The following is a 20,815-nucleotide window of genomic DNA, read 5'->3' as shown; positions in this document are numbered from 1 at the left end:
GTGGAGCTGCTCTGGGCTGGCATGGGAGCACAGAGCTTGCCAGGCCAGCCGCTGGCACAGCAGCAGCGCCAGTCTGTGCCCCCTGCAGCGCACGGAGCTCCCCTGAAGTGGGGGGGGCGGGGGGGAGCCTGGTTTGAAATCCTGGAGACCCAGGGTTCATGGAGGGTGGTGGAGAGGCAGGGCACACAGCGGGCAGCATTTCAAACAAGCTGCAGCTTGTGCTGACCAGCCATCAGCTCCTGACCCCGGCCGTTGGGGTGCGAGTGGGCAGAGCAGCCGGGGAGGGGCCAGGAGGTTTTGCTGCCCTTCCCAGTGGCCAGATGGTGCCCATCGGCGTCACCCCCCTGCCCTCCGAGCGAAGCTCCTGGTTATCAATAGCACAGAGAGGGATAAAAGCACAGCTGCGTTAGGCCACTGCAGCTGGCAGGGGTGCCCGGCTCTCACCCTGCCGCCCACCAGGGCTCAGCACCCCCTGGCACCGCCGAGGCACGGCACGCCAGCCAAGGCACGGGTGGATCTGCTTCCCGTGCCCATGTTTGGGATGGAAACTGGAGACGGCAGGTCTGGGTTATAAAACAGAGCGTGTGCCCCCTCCCACCCCGATCCTGGCCCTCCGGCCAGTGGGGCCTGGGCACATGGGCATGGACGTCCCATGCGCCCTGCTCCATAGACAGGTTCTGGCTTCCCCTCAAAGCCAGTGTGTCCCTGGGCCTATCTGTCTGTCCATCCCTGGCGGCGTCTGTCCGCAGCCAGCTCCAGTTCTCCCATCTGGCTGCCAGCTCCGCCTCACGAGCAGAGGGTCTGCCCCCCGTTCTGGGTGCTGGAAAGGCTGGCGCTGCCCATGAGGCTACGCAGGGACATGGCTCATGGGTGGTGCTACATCTTTGTGTTCATTGAGGGGGACAAAATCCCCCTGGCATCCTGCACCCCCCAAGGCCGTCACAGGCCAGGCCCAGGGCAGCGCTCAGCTGGGCACCCCTTCCCCATCCACTTCGGCAGCATGGCTGTGCTGATCCGCACCCAGCACCGATGAGACCCCTTGGGGGCCAACTCCCAGAGCGGGGTGACCCCAGGCTGGCTCTGCAGGGGCCCCGAGCTCCCGGAGGGGACTGTTCCCTAATGTTTGGAGAGGAAACCTGCTACTGCCCCTGGAGGTATGGGCTGTCTCCCCAGTGCTCCTGTCCGTACCCCACGCACCCTGACATCCGCTCCAGAAACGACATGGCAAACCGGGAAAGCACCAGCCTGGCCTGAGCCAAGCCATCAGGGCTGCCCCTGTGCACCCCACACCCATGGGCCCCTCCAGCCCCAGAGCTCAGCTGCCCTGCAGTCACCATGCTGGGCAGAGCTCTTCAACGACTGACGGCCCCCGCTGCAGATCTGCCCTGTCCAGTCTCCTTCACCCGCTTGTTCCATTTCCAGACATGTGCCTCCCACCTGCACTGCCCTTCACGCCACCCCCAGACACGCTACCCTGCGGAGAGGCTACAACCCGGCTGGCTGCGTCTCCTGGCTCCCCAGCTGAGCTCTTCCACCAACCGCGGACAACCCGTGCTGCCAGGAGAACCCCTCCTCTGGGCACATGTAGTGCCGCGGCCTCCCGCTGTAAGGTCTTCGGGGCAGGGCCCACCTGGGTCTGTGCAGTGCCTGGCACCATGGGGGGCTGGGCCATACAATGATCGAGAAGCAGAAGACAGGGTGCTCCCTCCCTCCCCTCCAGTGGCACCCAGCACTTCGCCCCCCTCCCACTCCATCCCGGGACCCTCCCAACTCTGTTTGCAGCACCTCCAATCTGGGGGGTATCACTCCAGGCCAATCTGAGCCCCCTAAAACAGCCCCCCCTCCCCCACCATCCACAGACACAGCCCGGGGCTGGGGCTCTGTCTCCGGAGCTCTTGGGTTACAGCCAACAATTAAAATTCCCCGCAGTATAGTCTGGTCTAAAAATACGGAGGGTGGGTGCGGCCGGCAGCCAGCCGGGGCACGGCCAGAGTGTCCCAGCTCCCGTGGGTGGAGGGGCAGTCGCCCCACTGCCAAGCTGGGGCACAGCCCAACACATGTGGTGAGGTGCAAGGGACACACGGAGCAGGGAGCCCCAAGGATGGTGCAGGGCTCCCTGCGGCCGGTAGAGTCAGGTGGGGGGCGTCCGAGCTCTGCCCCTGTGAGGGGGAGGGGCTAGGGCTCTGGGCGGCGTCAGACCTCCTGGGCCAGGCAGTGCTGTGTGCCATCCCAACCACAGCCCCCCCATCCAGCAAAACCCTGCCACGCCACCCGCAGCCCCCCAGGGCTCGGCTCACGCTCCATGGCATGCAGCGGCCAGAACAGAGCAGCCCCGGGATGAAGGGGCGGGATGCAGATCCGACGTGTCGGGGGGCTCACCCGAGGGAACCGAGCCAAAATTGACTTACGCGATAGACCCGGAAGCGGGCCAGGAACGGGAAGGAGCGGCGCAGCACCTCGAAGCGACGCATCTCTCCTCCGCCACGCCGGGCACCGGTGGGAACAGGGGGCTGTTGGCTTGGGGAACCCCTATTCTCTATGCCCCAGTCACTCACGCGAGGGGGACCAGGTCAGAGGAGAAGGGCCCTTCCAGGATTCCCACCGGGGCCTCGGGCATTACACGGCTGTCACTGGTTCCACGAATGCCGGTACTGGCGGCAGGCTGGAGCTCCGGGCTGGGTGAGGGGCTGCCGTCTCCGCGTGCCCTGCACAGCCTGGGGAGTGCAGCCGCAACCTCTAGACAGAATAAAAGGATCCCTCCTGGCGAGAGGAGAACCACACGGGAGCCTGCGTGGGTGTCACCCCAGATCAACCCCTCACGGGCTCTCTGTGGCACCCCAGCCAGCCTGCTGCCCCTGTGCCATGCCAGGTGGGTGGCAGTCTGCCAAGGCCCCGCAGGCACACATGCTCAGCTCCACCGCGTGGGGACAGCTCCTCCGTAAAACCCAGACGATGGATCGGTAACCCGGGGGAGCCACAGTGGCCGGCTGGAGCGCAGCGTCACGGTACGGCTGAATCTGACATCCGTGCAGAGGGGCTGCGAGACATCGGCAAGCCTTTGAGTCACGCTTTAAAGGCTTCTCTGTCCAAAAAACCGGAATCCTCCCGGGGGGCACCGCTCTCTGTGGCCCAGCTCTGTGGACCCTGCAGCCTGTTCGCAGCCGAGAGGCTGTTCCTGCTTTCGTGGGCCGGACACTGCAGGGCTTGTGTGTGTGTTTGCCTTGAGCCCACCCCCCTCGCTCCGCTCCGGTCCACAGTGGCTGGCTCCCACCCTCTCTCCCCGGCCGCCAGCTTGGCTGGAACAGAGACTCGATGGTATTTGCAGGGAACACTTTTTGATCAGCAGCCAAGAGGTCAGATTTAACTGCGGGCTGGAGAGGCTGTTTCCGGTGGGCCTCTGGCTTGGGATTTCACACAGCTCCTCAGTCTCCTGCACTCTTGCTTAGCCCTCCAATAAGGCACCCTGTCTACAGCCTCCCCCGTGCATCTCTCCACGACACCCCGCTGCCCGCTCCCCCACGCACAGACTGCACCGAGGAAAGGAAAATCTCGGCCCGCTCGCAGCGACCTGGATATCCGAGCCGCAGCGTTCACATTCCCCGGAGGGTTTATTTTCGTTCGCTTTGGCCAGGCTCGGAACCACAGTCCAGCTCATCTCCTCACACTGTGATCCCTGCTATTCAGAAGCCAAGATGACTGGGAGCCAGGACTCCTGGGTTCTATTTCTGGCTCTGCCATAGAAACGCTGCTTGGCCTTGGAAAAGGCTGTATGCCTCAGTTTCCCCATCAGGAGAAAGCTACTAACCCAACTGGCAGGCCACGTAATTAGCGTGCCTCCAAGGAAAAGCATTCATGGGCCCAGATACCCTGGTGACAGGTACATGCGAAGCACTATTAACAGTTCGTAAACACCCCATGTCAATGTGGGAATCTCTCCCCCAGACGTCATTGAGATCAGCCCATTGCAGCCTCATGCACTAGCCCTCCGAGGGCTCCAGGAGCCCCCAGGGTTTCGACGTGAGCCCATGTCTGCTCTCTGGGTGCACACAGTGCCGGATGGTGCTACCCGACCAAACGGTGCCACGCACAGAATCTCTGCCTGCGGCCAGGGCTCTGCAGTGCACGGTTCGGCTGCCCCAACCAAACCGAGAGACAGAGGTTGAGAAGGGAGGCCCCTAGTCCAACCCCTGAACTAACCATTGCCCACCAGGGAGTGCACAGAGGACGACCTGCTGTAGGAAGGGCCAGTGGGTGGCTGAGTCACAAGAATCCCCCCTTCTCCCCCAGGCAAGTCCCACATGTCCAATAACCCCCAACTACCACCAGCCTCACGCTGCGCCACGGGCCTTCTCCACATTCTTCTGCCCCAGGGCCGTCTGGCTAGGACCAGGGCCAGAGCCACCATTGCTCCACCGACCTCCAGTGAGATCAGGGGAACTCCATGCACCTCCAGTGCTCCCGTTCTTGGGGAGACCATCAGCTCCCATGGCCCATTCCCAGCCCCTCTATTGGCAACACCCCGGTTAGGTGCCATGCATACAACAGGGGGGGAGGAGTTGGGGGCAGGACACAGCAGCTGGGGGATGAGCCTTTAGGGCCAGGTTCCAGGCTCCCGCCCAGTGATCCAGAGGGAAGGAAGCAGAACGTGCTCCAGAGAAACCCCGTCTCGGCTAGGCCGTCAGGGGCTCACGCCACTAACGGGGAGCCAAGTGCTATTGGCTTTAACAGACCTGGAGCCCATTGGCGAAGAGAAATCCCCGCTCCCCAGTGTAGGGCTGTTCAGAGGCCAGAGCAGAGCCTGGGAGTCAGCAGCCCTGGCCAGGCACGATGCCGCTGTGTGCCTCAGTTTACCCCTCTGGGGATAATGGCAAAAACCTGCCTGACAGGAATTAGCTGGGCAGATCTTGCTCTCAACTAACTTCAGTGGGAACAGGACGGGGCACTTGGGCTGAGAAGTGCTTTGAGATCACAGGGTGAACGGAGCTATAGATCCTCTGACAGTGCTGCCAGCTTGGTAGCAATTTCTCTTCCCTGCCCATACCCCAAGCAGCTCTCTAAGACCAGGCTCTGAGTCAGGGCTGAACCCGAGCCCCCTTCCAGCCACACACAAACCCATCAGGCCCTGGGTCTGAGGACCCTGCCAGGGGGTGGGTCAGAGCCCGAGGCCCGCCGGATCTGGAGTCCAAGCCTTGCCATTTTGCAGTGTGGACACAGCTGGAGCTGCGGAGCTGAGTCAGTATGGACGGGATAGCACGGCTGGGAACCTCAGGTTACAATGCCGGGAGGACGCACAGGCTGGGAACTCCGACTCCCAGGAGCCGGCTGTACAATGCCAGGTGGATGTCCCCAGGGAGGGAAGGAGGCAAGCCGCTGCAGGGTGGGACCACAGGGTGGGACCCTGTGGCCACAGGCATGTGGCTGCCCTGGGCCTGCTCAGGTCTGGGAGCTCCCATGAGACAGCAGAGTGGGAAGGGAGGGAGGAGAACATCCCTTTAGTCCTAAGGATGGGGGGCGGGGGAGTGGAGCTAGAAGTGAAGGCTGGCTTCACGGCCGGGTGTTAGCAGGGCTGGCCCCAGCTGCTCTGGGTACAGGGACAGCAGGGGTGAGAACAGCACTGGACAGCCCCCTTTGGAGACAGCCCAGTCGCCATGCACACAGGCAGGATCTGCCCCGTACGGCTGCAGAGAACAGGGCAGCTGTCAGCCCTGCCGCCGTCAGGCCCGCACCGCCAACAAAGTGCCCGGCTGAAAGACTGGCCCCCGCGGCCGGGTGAGCCCAGCTAGCCCCAGTTCTGGGCACTCAGCATCACCAGCAAAGGGGATCTCGCAGCCCATCCGCAGCCCCCGCCAGCTGGGATGGGGCTGGTCCCTGCTTCCCTGAGATTCCGCCTGGGGGCCCCTCTCCCAGTCCCGCCTGGGAACTCAGCCAGGTCACGCCAGGGAACGTCTCCCCCTCCCCAGCTGCATGCAGGACCATAGCAGGGCATTTCCTGTGCTCCCTGCCGCCCCGCGCACCTGCCAGATGGCTCAGTGTGGGGGCTTGTCCCCGGTCCAAGCCGGGGGAGCAGCACTGGCCTGGCTCCCTAACACTGTGTCCTTGTCTTGCCCGCAGTTCCAGCCGGTCCCGCGGGAGAACAGCTGGCTGAGGACGCAGCCAACAGCTCCATGGAGATCGCTGGTGCCGTGAGAGAGAATAGCCCAGGCTCTGCCCTGCCCTCCTCTGCCCTCACCCTGCAGCCCCCCAGGGCCTGTGCACCTGGCTGCGGCCCCTGCTCCGGAACAGGGGGGCTGCTTTCCGACCTCTCCTGCGGAAGCTGGAGGGGGTGGGAGGAAGAGAGCTTGGCCAGCCAGATTTCCCCAGATCAAACACCTGGTAGGTTTCATACCCCTCGGCCTGCATCTTCAGCACCCGTTGCCAGATGTGGGTCAAGGATAACCTCGTCCGCAGCACAGCCCCCCCTGGCCCTGCACTGGGGCCAATGCCCCCTGCTGAGCCCCCCACCCTGCAGCACAGCTCTCTGGCACTACACTGGGGCCAGCTCTCACTGAGGGGAGAGCGTCCCCTGCTGAGCCCCCCACCCCGCTCTCCCCCACAGCACCCCTAGCTCAGCACTGGGGCATTGGGGCCAGCACCGACGGAGGGGCCAGTGCCCCCTGCTGAGCCCCCACCCTGGTCCCTGCAGCACAGCGCCCCCTGGCACTGCTCTGGGATACTGGGGCCAGCACTGACTGAGGGGCCAGCGCCCCCTAGTGCCACACTGGGGTACTGGGGCCAGCACTGACTTAGGGGCCAGCGCCCCCTAGTGCTATGCTGGGGTACTGGGGCCAGCGCCCCCTAGTGCCATGCTGGGGTACTGGGGCCAGCGCCCCCTAGTGCCATGCTGGGGTACCCAGGCCAGCACTGACTGAGGGGCCAGCGCCCCCTAGTGCTATGCTGGGGTACTGGGATCAGCACTGACTTAGGGGCCAGCGCCCCCTAGTGCCATGCTGGGGTACTGGGGCCAGCACCCCCTAGTGCCATGCTGGGGTACCCAGGCCAGCACTGACTGAGAAAGCTCCCTGCTGTGTCAATGCTCCCAGCAGCACGTTGTTGGCAGCCGAGAGCACCTAGCCCCTTGCAGGATCAGCCCCCCGGCTCCAGACTCCTCCTCTTGTCCCCGGCTGGGTCTTACCCATGGTGCTTTGCACACATGGGGAGTCGCTCGGGGCCGTGCTCAGGGTTTGACCATCCCGTCTGCAGCTCCCCCAAACCTAGCGCAAGAGGGGGAGCGACAGGCACCTCAGAACCGAGTTGGGCTGCCAAGCCAGTGCCTCTGCGCCTGCCCCCCAGGCCCAGCCCTCTTCTGTCCCCACGGGGCACCCTTCCCTGGGGCAGCTGCAGCTGCCACCTGGCCAGGCAGGCGTGGGGCTGTGAGCTCCCAGGCGGGCCGCTGTCAGCGGCAGTGAGCTGAAGGTTTGGGGCTGGCACTAATTCCCACACACCAGACTCCCAAAACTGAGCCCCACCCCCCACCCGACCCCTCCTCAGCAGCCTGCACGGCTCATTGTCTTCCATGCACCGCTCGCCTTTCGCGCACACAGACAGGCTGGCGTTGCTCTTCGCAGTCTGGCCCCCCGCCCCATGCTCCGCTGAGCCGGGAACAGTTAATGGAACATGTGCGCGGCCCCCTAGGGGCACGGCCCACGTCCGGGCCCGGCCCTCAGCTGAGCCGCTCTGGGAACTGGGGCCCAGTGAGCCGGGGGAGGCCCTGCACACGGGGGAGCTGTGCGGCACTAGACCGGTAGGAGGGTGCGTCCATACTGCGGAGTGGGCGTGTTAGCGACTGAGGCACTGTGCTCCCGCGCACTGCGCCAGTCAGTGCCAACCCCCGCTGGAGCGAAGGGTTTCCCTGCGGGGATGGGCCTGGAGGTTGGGGCAGCATCCGCGTTATGACTCAAGCCCTGAGATGCAGGGCAGCACGTGGCCAGTGCGGCTCAGAGCAGCTGCCCCCTCCCCGCACACAGACGCTAAGAGCAGGTGCAGAGGGTCACACATCACACGTCCCTGCCCCCCCCACTCTCCAAACACCCCCCCCAACCGCTCCACCAGAGCCCCCCAGGGCTGCCCAGTGCCCCAGGCTGCTGCATGCACCCTGCCCCACAGTGCTGGGACAGCAGGTCACATTTGCACGGTGGGCAAAGGAGGAGCGGGCTCACTTGTCCCCAGACCGGAGAGGCCCAGCCACCGGCCCAGCCCCAAAGCCACAGCACGGTCGCTGCCCCTCTTCCTAGAGATGGGGGTATCCCCCAGGCGTGTGCACGGGCCCGATGCTGCCAGGGGCTGAGCGCCTCCACCCCCAAAGCTGCAGTGGGAGGCGAGGAGCAGGAGCAGGCCCCACCCGAGCCTGGAGGGGATTTTCAGCCACATTGTGTGTGGGGAGGGCAGTGGGCCAGGAGCTGGTGTCTCCTGCTTCCCCTATTACACAGTGCCCTGCAGCTGTGGCGAGGGGCTCATTGGCATGCAGGCCCAGGCAGCGCTGCGGGGAGCGGGGCCAGCTCAGGGCTGCCAGGCACCACCATACCAAGGGCAGAGCAAGGCCAGCCCCGTATGCAAGGGACTCCCTCTCCCCCCAGGGCCAGCACGCTGGGGGGGGCACAGGCTGGCACAAAGGGGGGCTGGGACACAGGCTCCCAGCTGGCCCCATGCCATGGCCACAGAGGAGAGTCTCTCCCTCCGACCCCTGCTGCGCCAGGAACCTGGCGCGAACACACTGCAGCTCTGCACCCGCAAACATGCAGGCCAGCATCTGAGCCAGTGTCCTGGGCAGCTGGCAAGGCCCCAAACCTCAGGCTACACAGAGGGCAGACCTCCTATCCGCCCCCAGGCAACAGAGGCAGCGCAGGCTAGTGGGCAGAGCAAATGCCTGGGAGGCGGGAAAAGAGGACAGGGGCCCAGGGAATTGGCAGCCTTGGGTTCAATTCTCTGCTCTGCTGGACTCCCTGAGTGACCTTGGTCAAGTCACTCTGTGCCTCAGTTTCCCCAATAATGCCCCTGCTCTGCCTCCCAAGGGGGGGTGGCGGAGCTGACTGCTGTGGGTCTCTGTCAACCGAGCACAGCCCTGCTGATAAACTGACCTGACGGCGGGTGAGCGGCAGCGCAGTGGGGAAGGGGTTAAACACAGAGTGCAGAGACAAATCTCTGCCCTGGCCCAGCCAGATTCCAGCCAGGGCGATGGGAGCCAGGAGACGCCGGAGCCAGGAGCACTCCACAAGCAGCCAACTGAGGGGCTCCCAGTGGCAGCACCCTCCCCAACCCACGGTAGTGACGAGGCCAGGCTCTGCTCGCCCCAGGACCTCCACCGTGCTCCCACGGCCTGACGCCAGCCATGAGCAGCTGCGCAAGGGAACAAAGCAGGGCCTTGGCCGCTCTCGCCCGGCTCCAGCTCAGTGTGGACAGGGCTACAGCTCCCAGCTATTCACCAGCTCTGCCCCGCGCTGCACAGACCTGCCCAGCCCCCCATAGCTCCCAAACCACCAGCCTCTGCCCCCCAGGAACAGGGACAGCCCCGATGAACTGCACAGGCCCCATCCTCTCTCTGGGCCCAGCCACCAGCCGGCAACGCCATCTGCCCCCACACCTGGGAACCCGATAGGTCCTTCAAGAAACGAGGCTGCTGGCTGCACTGATGGCCCTGGGCTGTGATGGCATGAAACCTGCCCAGCCCTGACCACGTGCTCAGCGTTGCCCCAAGACATCGCCCAAGGTCGAGCCATACAGGAACGGTTCACCAGCCAGAGCAGCACCCCCCTGCCGTGTCCCCATGCCGCTCATGGACAGAGCCCCCCTGCTCCCCGCCATTCACAGACAACGCCCCCCTGCCACATCCCCCTCTCCTCCCCACTGACCACAGACAGTGCCCCCCTGCCATGCCCTCCCCCCCCCATCACTTACAGATAGTGCCCCCCTGCTTCCCACCATTCAGACAGTGCCCCTTGCCATGCCCTCCCCCCCCCGTCACTTACGGATAGTGCCCCCCTGCTCCTCACCATTCACAGACAGTGCCCCCCCGCCATGTCTCCCTCTGCTCCTCACTGACCACAGACAGTGCCCCCCCCCCCGCCATGTCCTCTCCCCTCCATCACTTACGGACAGCACCTCCCCCTGTTCCCCACCATTCATGGATAGCACCCCCCCACCACATCCTCTTCTGCTCCCCACCATTCACAGACTGTGTCCCCTCCAGCTCCCGCCACTCATGCACAGCGACCTGCTGCTCTTCACCATTCACAGACACCGCCCCCCACCACGTCCTCCACACCCCACACCACTTATGGACAGTGCCTCCCCCTGGCTCCTCACCATTTACAGACAGCATCCCCCGCCACATCCTCTCCACCCCCTGCCACTCACAAACAGTGACTCCCACTCCCCACAATTCACAGAACGCATCCTCCCCACTCCCTACCGCTCACGGACAGCGCCCGCCGCCCCATCCCCCGTTGCTCCCCACCGACCAGACAGCGCCCTCCCCACCGCATCCCCCCTGCCATCATAAACCCACCCACCCTCCCCCTCTAATGCACTCCACATACCCACTACACATCACCCCCTCTAAACATTATACTCCTTACATACAACCCTCCCTTCCCTAACACCACCTCCCAATTCGCCCACATCCCTCTACACAATACAACACCCCCCACACACTGCCCTTCCCCCCACCTCTCCAGAAGCAGGAAGGCTTGTGGGTCCCATCACCTGCCCAGCTGAGGGGCCCTGGTGGTGGCGCTGATTTGGCAGAGCATAGACTGCAGGGGATGGGGAGGGGGCATTTCCCATCCTTATTCCAGAGGCCCCATGGGCAGCCCTCAGTCAATGCAGCCAGCCTGCGACAGCCCAGGAGAGACGCCCAATGGCAATGGGGGGCACCTGCTTATGGCAGGGGCTGGCCCTGGCCCTCACTGATCCACCACTCCGGGATGGCTGGATTCATTCTTTGACCTCGGGCGAGTCCCACAGGCCAGAAGCCGGCACGTTCACAGGCTGGCCACTGCTTTGCTGCCCCTATGTCCGGGACTCCCACTGGGGCCTGACTCTCTGCAGTGCCCAGCACCCCAGTTCCCAGCAAGCGTGGCTGAAGCAGAGGGTGCTCAGCAGCCCCGAGCGCACCCCAGGGTGCTGTCTGCTTCCAAAAATACTGGCCTAAATGACTTGCCCATGGTCGGACGGCAAGTGTGGGGATAGGACTCAGGAGTTCTGAGCCCAGCCCCATTCCTTCAACCACTAGGCAAAACTCCCTCCCTGGGTGAACAGGGCCAGTTGCTTTAGGACACGCCCAACACACAAGAGGAACAAGATTCCCCCCCAAGCGGCAGTCGGACCCGCTGCCCAGCTGCGTTTGCTGGGAGGAGTGTGAGCAGGTGCCAGCCACCTCACCCCACACAGCCAATTGCCAGTGGCCGGCACCTGCTCACGCTCCTCCCAGCAAACGCAGCGGGTCCGACTGCCGATCGGGGGGGGGGGGGAACTGGGAGCCCACCAATGCCCCGGTGCCCGGGGACAGGACAGCATTTTCTGCACTTCAGCCAGACGAGCTCCAGACATTTGTGGCAATTGGCAGGGGAAACACACTCCCATCTCGCCCTGCTAAGAGCTCATTGGCATGGTGTGTGGATACAGCCTGGATCCAACAGCACACACTGGGTCACACACACCCTGGTGCTGCTCCAGCGCGCCCAGCCCAGCCCAGGAACAACCCAGGCCTGCCCATTTCCATGAAACAGCTGGAAGCCTGGACTTGGTCCAAGACCGTAGATGCAGCAAGCTGGTGACCCAGCTGAGCGCGACCTTAGCATCCCCTCAGGAAGGGTGCGGGGTCTTCTGACTGCAGCCCCCATCCCCACGGCTCTGAGGACACCCCTGCTCCACACGCCCACCTGGGGTGCTTGCCAGCAGGGCATCCATGCACCTGCTGCCCCTTGAATCGCATGCCATGCTGCCCACTCTCTGCCTAGAATGGACCAGCCCACGGCCAGGGATCCAGCCCCTCTCAGCGTGCTCCCTTCCCCGGATACAGCACAGTGCCAGGCCCGGGCTGGACAAGGCAGGCTGCAGCCCCACACTGGGAGCCGATTGCCTCCTTCCAAGGCAGTTCTTCACCTGTGCTTTAGAAAACAGGGGCCAGAGAGCACCAGGTCCCGGGCTAGCTCCCCACACGCTGCCCACTCCTGTACCTGCCCCCCCTCCTGCTGCTCCTGGGCTGGTCCCCTCCATCCACTGCCTGGCAGCTCACCTCAGTCCCAACCCACAGCCCCCTGCTGCTGCTGCCACCCCGCACTCCGCCGCACCTTGATCCCCCGCCACACACATCCCTGCCAGTGCCCCTCAACCCCAACCAGCAGCCTCCTGCCATCCCAGCTTGCAGCCCTCTTCCCCCAGCTGCACCTCAGTCCAGACACGAATCACACTGCCAATTATGCCAACCCATGGGGCAGTTTGCCCTGTGCCAGGCTAGGAAAGGCCCAGATTCACGGGTGCTGGGATCCATCTGGGTCGGAGCACCAGCCAGCAGTGGGGAGGGCTGGCGCCGAACTGCCCAGCTGCTGGAGGCCAGATCCAGATGGTGCCCCGGGGCAGGGAGCCCTGCCCCTGCCAGCCCCCCTCCTCTCACCCGGGAAAGCCAGGCTGCACCCAGAGGCCCCTCACCCACGTTTAAAAGAGGAGCCCGCCTCGCAGGTCCCCGCGGGATAGGGAGCCGGGACCCCGGGTTCTCGCTTGCTGGGGCACCTTGGCCGGGTCACAGCCCCTCGTTGTGCCTCAGTTTCCCCAGCTGTTCAACGGGGAGAACAGTCCCCCAGCTTTCGTGAAGGGCCGCAGCTGCACACTTTTCTGCTACCAGCAAAGCCGCGCCCGAAGGAGAGGGCCCCCCTGCCCCACACCATCCCTGAAGGCCCAGCAGCCGGCCCCCGACGCTCCAGGGGTTCGCGCCTCGGGGGACACGGCCTCCCCCTGCTACCCCAGGGCCCGGCAGAACCAGGCTCGCCCCCGGCGGCGCCCCGCGGTACTGACCCTCTGGCCCGGCCGATCGCCCCGCGGGCCGGCTGCGGCGAGCGGAGCCCAACGGCCCCCGGGGAGCCGGGCGAGGGCGCGCCGGGCGCCTGCCGCATGGGGCGCGGGGATCCCGGCGGCTGCGCTCAGCGGGGCGCCGGGCGAGGGCTCGGAGCGGCCCCGGCCCGGCGGCGGGGCAGGGGACGGGGCCGGCCAGGCGCATCCTCCCCGGCCGGGCTGGGCCGGCGGCCTCGCTCTGCACATGCTCCCGGCCCCCAGCGGGGGAAGATGGCGGCGCGGCCCCCCCCCGGCCGGGCACGGGCCTGGAGCTGGGGGGAGAGGGGCCCGGCCCATGAGCGGGGGGGCTCAGGGGCAGCCCTGCTGGGGGGGGGGGGGAAGACGGGGGCGAGAGGCCCAGCTGATGGGTGGGGGCAGGCAGGCAGGCAGGCCCTGCTGGGGGGGGGGCAGGGCACACCCTGGGGGGGAGACAGGGGCGCAGAGGCACAGCTGATGGGTGGGGGGCTCACAGGCAGCCCTGCTGTGGGGTGCGGGGGGGCGAAGATAGGGGCGAGAGGCACAGCCCAAGAGCTGGGGGGCTCAGGGGCAGCCCTGCTGGGGGGGGAGGGGGAGATAGGGGAGAGAGGCCCAGCTGCTGGATGGGGTGGGCAGGCAGGCCCTGCTGGGGGGAGGGGGGCAGGGCACAGCCTGGGGGTGGGGTATTCTGCCCGTGTGGGACACGGGCCATGTGGGTCAGGGGGTGTGATTCCCTCCATCACTGGTTAAGCCAAGCCTGCCCCACAGCGGAACCCTAGACATCCCCTACGCGTGGGGCTGGGCTGGTTTATAAGAACCCTTCACCTGTTTGCAAGGGCCCAACCTTGCGCATCAGCGGCCCAACCCAAGCACCCAACCCAGCCTTGGCATCAGTACAGGGAAGTGAACGTATTCCAGACCAGAGCACCCTTCCCTAGTACACAGCTCTGCCCACACCCCTCAATCCCGACCCGCAGCCCCCTGGTACCAGCCCCGGGATCCCCCCCACAGCTCTGTCAGCACCCCTCAATCCCAGCCCGCAGCCCCCTGGTACCAGCCCCGGGCGCCCCCTGGTACCAGCCCCGGGCTCCCCCCACACAGCTCTGCCAGTGCCCCTCAATCCAGACCCCTCACCCCCCTGCTGTCCCTGCTCTGGGCTCCCCACACCCAGCTCTGCCAGCACCCCTCAATCCCTACACCCAGGCCCCTGGTACCAGCCCTGGGCTCCCCACCCCCAGCTCTGCCCGCGCCCCTCAGTCCCGACCCGCAGCCCCCTGGTACCAGCCCTGGGATCCCCCAACACAGCTCTGCCAGTGCCCCTCAATCTGGACCCCCACCCCCCTACTGTCCCTGCTCTGGGCTCCCCACACCCAGCTCTGCCAGCACCCCTCAATCCCTACACCCAGGCCCCTGGTACCAGCCCTGGGCTCCCCACACAGCTCTGCCAGCACCCCTCAATCCCTACACCCAGGCCCCTGGTACCAGCCCTGGGCTCCCCACACAGCTCTGCCCACGCCCCTCAGTCCTGACACGCAGCCCCCTGCTGTCCCAGCCCTGGGCTCCCCACCAACATTGTATTTCAAAAATAAGGGACTGTTTTCTTAGCACCCCTGCCCCCTCATATCCTCAAATTAATACCACCAACACTGAGCGGGACTCACCCCCATTCGCCAGGGGTATTTCCTGCAGCGCTCAGCAACTCCTCTTCTTGTACAGATGAAAAAATAAGGGACCCTTGTAATACAGGACTGTTCAGTGGGCAACCCTGCCTCTAGCCCCAGCTCTGCGGGTCCCCCTCACTCCCAACCCCCCACATTCCAGTCTGGGTCTCCCGCAGAGGGGACAATCAGGCAGCAGGGCGAGGCCCCCACCCTCCCCTTTGTTTGTGACCCAGCCAGGATCCCAGCTCTGCCCCGGGAGGTGAAGGTCAGCGTGTTAACTCCTTGCGAGCCCAGCTGCAACAGCCACCACTGCAGAAGGCAGAGGCCGGGGGCTGGGGGGAGCGGCTGACCCAGTGGCGCTTCCTCCCAACCTTCCCACCCTGGGCCTGAGCCCGTTGACACCAGTGCCTAGAGAAGCAGAGCGCCCCCCCACGCCAGGGCCCAGCCCAGCTGCAAACCTGCCAAGCATCCAGCAAAGGTGCAGACCCGCTGCCCAGCCCCCGCCCAGCAGCCAGCTAGCCGCAAACCCACTGGACCCCCCAAGCACCCATGCCCCAGCACCCAGCCCAGCCCAGCCCCAAACCTGCCAGACCTTCTCCCAGCACCCAGCCCAGGTGCAGACCCACCAGGCCCCCACGGCCAGAGCAGGGGAAGATGCTTTGGCCAGGTGGATGCTGCGGGGGGGGGGGGGGGGGGCCCAATCCTGTCCCTCCTCATGGAGAAGCCTGGCTGTTCGCAGGCCCCCCCAGGCCAGCCCACCTGGGCCAGCCCTCAGGGGACTGCGCCAGGGGATACAGAGCCTTCACCTCCCAGGGCCAGCGGAACGGCAGACCCGGGGGGGAGGTGACTTGGGGGCCCAGGCAACAGCTGCCGGTCTACCCCCAGAGCCCTGCCCCCCACAATCCCTGGGCTGAGGCTTCAGTCGAAGCCCTGAGTGATCCTCAGAGCACCCCCTCAGGAAGCTCAGCCTGCACTGTCCAAGGGGGGGAGGGATAGCTCAGTGGTTTGAGCATTGACCTGCTAAACCCAGGGTTGTGAGTTCAGTCCTTGAGGGGCTGTTTAGCGATCTGGGGCAAAAATTGGGGATTGGTCCTGCTTTGAGCAGGGGGTGGGACTAAATGACCTCCTGAGGTCCCTTCCAACCCTGATATTCTAGGATTCTATGAAGCTGCCCCATGTCCAAGGCTGGCGAGCCAGCACCCCTCCCAGCATGGAGCTCCCCCTGTGCCTTGGCCCGGCCCCATCAATACCCTGCATGGCTGGGGACAATCAATGCCTCTGAGCTCCCTGCCTGTGGGTGGGGTAGTGCCCTGTGGGGCATAGTCCCTCCCCGCACCTACCCCCAAGCCTGGGAAACACTTCAAAGACTACCTTCAATCTGGAGGTATGCAGGGGTTTGCCCCATTGGAACAGAGACATGCTCTCAGTCCAGCCCCCGGGCTGCTCCGGCGGCCAGTGCCCATGGGCGTGATCCCTGTGCCACATGATGCCACCGGGGTGGGGAGATTCTCCTGACCCCTGGCTGCAGAGCGGTCGCTGCCCTGAAGCCTGGGGTTCAATCCCTGTTGTGTCACTGCAGGGCCCTTTTAAAGCGCCCTTGCCTATGACTGAAGTGGCGCGAGCTTCCCCCTCCCACATTTCCTCCCCCATGGCAGCCTGACTCACCCTCTTGTGGAGGAAGGTGTCTTGGCCATGCTCCCAGCTCAGGTCGCTCAGGAGCTCTCCCTCTTGCCATGGGTCTTGTCTACATTCGGCGGACACCAGCTATCGGCCCAGCGGGGGTGGGGGGCTCTCATACACCCCCACGCTCGCCTTGCTGCCTCGCTGTCCATGTCAGGGCAGCCCACAGCCCCCCACAGGGGGCTTCACCCCAGGGGGCGTTTGGAGGGGACCCGCCCAGCCCAGCCCCAGGGAGCTCAGCGATTCATTACAGCCCTGGGACGAGTCTAGGAGCAACTGCAACATGAGATCCCTGGGCCCGGGAGCCTAGAGCCCAGGCTAGCGGGGCTCCAGTGAGACAGCGGGGGGCCGCACTGGCAGACATCTCTGGACTTGGGGCTGGGGGCTGAGCAGAGGCAGGGCATCCTGAGGCTGGGGAGCCAGCAGCGAGGGAGGGAAGGAGGTGGGTGGACAAGGCAGGGCAGGAGCCCCATTACTAAGAGTGCACGAAGCACCGCACGAGGGGCATCCTGTCCCCCCGCCCCCGGGGGGGGGGGGGATGGCCAATGAGGAGCTGGGAAGAGCCAGGCTCAGGGGCCTTTCCTCTGCACGCCACCCAAGGGCATCCCCGGCCCGGGGGTGCTAGCAGGCAGGTGGCATGGAGAGCACCCCAGCGTGGGACATGGCTGCAGCACAGCTCCCCGGTCTCCTCCCCTCATCCCACAGGGCTGAGCTCACCGCTCAGCCAGGGAAGAGCCCCGGGGGGGCTGTAACAAGCTGGTGAGGCGCATCCTGCCTGCACATGTGTGTCACGGCACTGGCACGCCAGACAGCCATGACTTACACGTGTGCTATGCCAGCTCTGACCTGACAGGCAGAGCATGGGGATGGACACATCGCCTGCCCGGCTGCCAGCGGGGTCTGCGGGGGCTACTATCAAACACCAAGTGAACATGCCCCAGCCTGGCAGAGCAAACGTCCCCCGCACCCAGCTCCTCCTGGGGGCAGAGGGTAGCTCGGCCCCTGTGGCCCATTCAGCTGAGCCCCTCTACCGACGGTGCCCATGAGGGGTCCCTGCAACGGGGGGCCCAGATGTCCCATCCCACAGCTCGCTCCTACCCGCGCGGAACTCGCGCCCACGGCAAACCCAGAAGAGCATCGGCCGAGGGCCAGCTCCTCCCCAGACACCCACCTGCCTGCCTGCCACCACTGGGAACAGAGATTCATTCACTAGCCAGAGGCAGCCGCAGGCTGGGTGCTCTCCAGCCCCCGCATAGCCCAGGCCCCAGACACCACCTCGCACCATCCGCCTCACATGTCCTGTCCCACACCGGTATCTTGTGCACAGCCCACCCCCTGCCTGCCACGCTTCAAACCCCACTACTCATCACACAGCAAACGGGGGAGCGGGGGGCACCAGGATAAGATTTGTCTGTTATACTCCCGCCCTGGTCACTATAAACCCTCTGAGTGTCACTGACTTCGGGGGGGGGGGTGGTAGGAAGCTGCTCTCCTGGCACACTGGGCAATGCCAGCAACCCAGCCTGGTCAGTTTCAGGCTCCATTCACATCCCAGGCAGTGGGGGCCATTTAAAATCCCCAGCAACTTCCAAGGGGTTGCGAGCAGGGGATCCCCTCGGATGGGTGGCAGGGAGCTCGTGGACAGAGGGCCTGGAGCAGCCTGCACGTGGGGGCTGGCGCATCGCCACTCACCTCCTGCATCTCACCAGCCAGGGCTGGAGTCCCAGGGCTCCGTGGCACAGCCGGCCGGCGTTTGTTTACAGTCTGCCACTCTCGGGTGGCTGGTCACATGGCAGTGAGCTCAGCAGCTGGAGCAGGCCGTTCATTCCCGGGGCAGGGCCAGGCAGAGTTTCAGGGACACTCCCCAGGGAGCCAGCTCTGCCATGAGCCCTGCTGGTTGGGTCACCCCTGGCAAGTGACACCCACAAGGCACTGGTGAGTCACGGAGCTGGGAGTCAAAGGGACACTGACCTGCGATGACTCCACCACCCGGTCCCAGCACACAGGAGCAAGAGGGAGCCATGCAGAAGGAGCCCCAGTTGCCCGCAGTGACACAGGGCCAATCCCACGCCCGCCTTAACATCCCCTGGAATGGGCCCTCTGCCCACGAGCTCCCGGCCACCCGTCTGAGGGGACCCCCGACAAGGGAGCTGTGCCGTCCCGGGAGGGCGCTGCTGACCTGCTCCCATGATACAGCAGGGGTAGGCGGCACTGCCCTGGCTCCGGCAGCCCCCCATACCCGCCCCTTGGAGGTGCTCCATGGATCCACCCTGCTCCCTCACCCTCCCCAGACCCCAGATGTCATAGGCCCACAACACGCCAACATCCCGTCGTGGCACCCAACGCCCCACTGCTGGGAGGGGAATGGGCACCTGGGTGAAGAGCCGCTGGCTTACAGAAGCTGGGTCCCCGCAGCCCCCCCACTGAGGGGTACCCCTCCCCATAGGCCATGCTGATCTTGGTGGCTTGGGGGACTCCCCATGGCACAGCAAAGGCACATGCAGACAGTCCCCCCCCCCACGGCCCATATGGCACACAGGCCCCGAGGCACTATCTGCCCCACAGCACAAGGGGAGCTATCCCCCCACCCACTGCTGCTGAGCCCCAGCGGAGCTGTGGGCACCTGGGGCAGGTCAGCTGGCAGCAGGGTGCCACTGCCCCCTGGGACGCCCGGCTCCCGTGTCTGTCAGAGGCCCATCCCCAGCGCTGGCGGTGGGCCGCCCTGCCTCGTACAGCTCCGCGGGCATATGGGGAGGGGACCGACCCGGCCATTTGCCAGGTCCCACGCACAGGAAACTACAACAGCCGATAGACAAGTACCCGCTGCTCCCAGGGTGCTAGTGTGCGTAACCACCCCCCAGCTGGGCCCTGGGCAGCCCTGGCCCCCAGGGATGCGGCCCCCCCCCCCGAGAACAGTAGGGGCTGTTAACGTGTTACCAGAGCAATGATTAATGACCGCACTGCTGCTCCCAAGGGGTGCCGGAAGAGCCAGGGCAGTCCAGCCCCCCGGGGAGAGCCCTGCACGGAGGGTACGAACCCCAAGGAGGGGAGTGGGGGAGCAGGCGCCAGGCCATGCAGGCTGGCCGGCAGCAGGTGCTGTACCAGGGAGAGGGGCTCTGAAGGGGTTAGACGGAGCCCTGAGCTCTGCGCTGTGGAAAGTGGGCAGGCAGACAGGGCACGGCCATGACCCGTCTGCACTGCGCAGCACTCTAGGATCCGCCCTGGCGCCCCATTCCCAGCAAGTCCCAGTGCTGCGGCTCAGCAGCCCTGGCTACGCCCACCCAGGAGCTATGGCACATGCAAGCCCACGGTCCCGCGCCCCGTCCTGAGTGCGGGGCGAGCCACCAGCGGGCGACGGGGAAGAGGGGAGAATGCCTGGCACCGTTTCGGGCTCCACGTCTATTCCCCTTCCTCTCAGAGCAGCCAGCTTGGTGGGTCGGAGCCTTGGCCCCGGCTCCAGCACGGCACTAGGGGATGCTCCAGGGGTAGGGACGGCCTGTGGGGCGAGCAGTGCGGAGCAGGGGGAAGTCTGGGCACGCCAGGCAGCAGCTGGCAGACTGGGGAGGCTGCATTCAGTGCACAGCAGAAGGGATGCAACGCAAGGCGCAACACAGACACTCGGAAGAGGCTGGAGGACACGCCACCGCTCCTGCCAGCCAGGGCGACAGAGGAACCTGTTTGCCAAGGGGAGGGCTGCAGCCCACCCTGTGCCCCCATCCACACCCAGGACAAGCCAGCCCTAAGCCGCCTGCCTCCCTCAAATCCCTTCCATATGCTGAGCTGTATGTGGCAAGGGCCCAGGGGCTGGCTGGCAGGTCCGGTGCCCCTCCCTTTGCCTGCAGAGGGACCGGGAGACGGGTTTCAGGGCACAGGCAATCTCCACAGCAGATTAGTCTGGGGGAATCCACATGGGGGGGAGGGGGGGAGAATGGGACATGTCCTGGCCCCCCATCCTCCCTACAGCCCACAGGCTGGTGCCGCGTGGGACCCCGTGCCTGACACAGAGCAGCCCAGATCTCAGATGTGGCTGCCCAGCCACTACCCAATGCCCCCTCTGCTCCCCACCGGAGCCAGCAGGGAACGCTAACCCCGAGCTGTGCCCTGGCTGGCTCCAGGGGCCGGGAACAGGTGGGGTGCCTTGCAGCTGCAGGGGTGGCCAGCTGTATCCCAGCTGAGTCCCTGACCACCCTTCTCCTTGCTGGTGGCCACTGCAGAGCAGCCAAGGGCTGGGTGGGCCCTGAAGACTGGCCCCCTTATGTGGCGTAGGGTCCCTCCATGGCGGGGCTGGGTGAGGGAAGTTTGTCCTGCCATTGTCCCTGTCCTGTGCACCATCAATCCAGCCCCAGCCCCCAGTAATGGGGAGGGAGCATGCATGAAACTGTACTGCTCAACTGTGTGTCACAGGCCCCGTATTG

The 20,815-nt window shown here is 65.4% G+C and overlaps 1 protein-coding gene across 6 annotated transcripts in view; it reads right to left on the bottom strand.

Annotated features, from left to right (window-relative positions):
* Positions 1-20,815, bottom strand: part of TNK2 (tyrosine kinase non receptor 2) — a 76,233-nt gene that overhangs the window by 33,919 nt on the left and 21,499 nt on the right. Inside the window, exon 1 of one of the 6 annotated variants that reach the window (XM_074963380.1) lies at positions 13,048-13,132. The exons of 4 other annotated variants lie outside the window; for them this stretch is intronic. Coding sequence is in view for 1 of the 2 variants with exons in the window: in XM_074963378.1 (XP_074819479.1) it covers positions 2,409-2,471 (63 nt within the window). In the remaining variant the exon portion in view is untranslated. Of the gene's footprint in view, positions 1-2,408; positions 2,550-13,047; positions 13,133-20,815 lie in introns of those variants that run through there. One more of the 6 variants, XM_074963378.1, reaches the window with a different exon arrangement.

The sequence above is a fragment of the Natator depressus genome, chromosome 9 (assembly GCF_965152275.1).
Source record: "Natator depressus isolate rNatDep1 chromosome 9, rNatDep2.hap1, whole genome shotgun sequence".
In the NCBI taxonomy this organism is placed as follows: Eukaryota; Metazoa; Chordata; order Testudines; family Cheloniidae; genus Natator; species Natator depressus.
The sequence above is the reverse complement of the archived record's forward strand: the minus strand, read 5'-3'. Positions and strand labels throughout refer to the sequence as shown.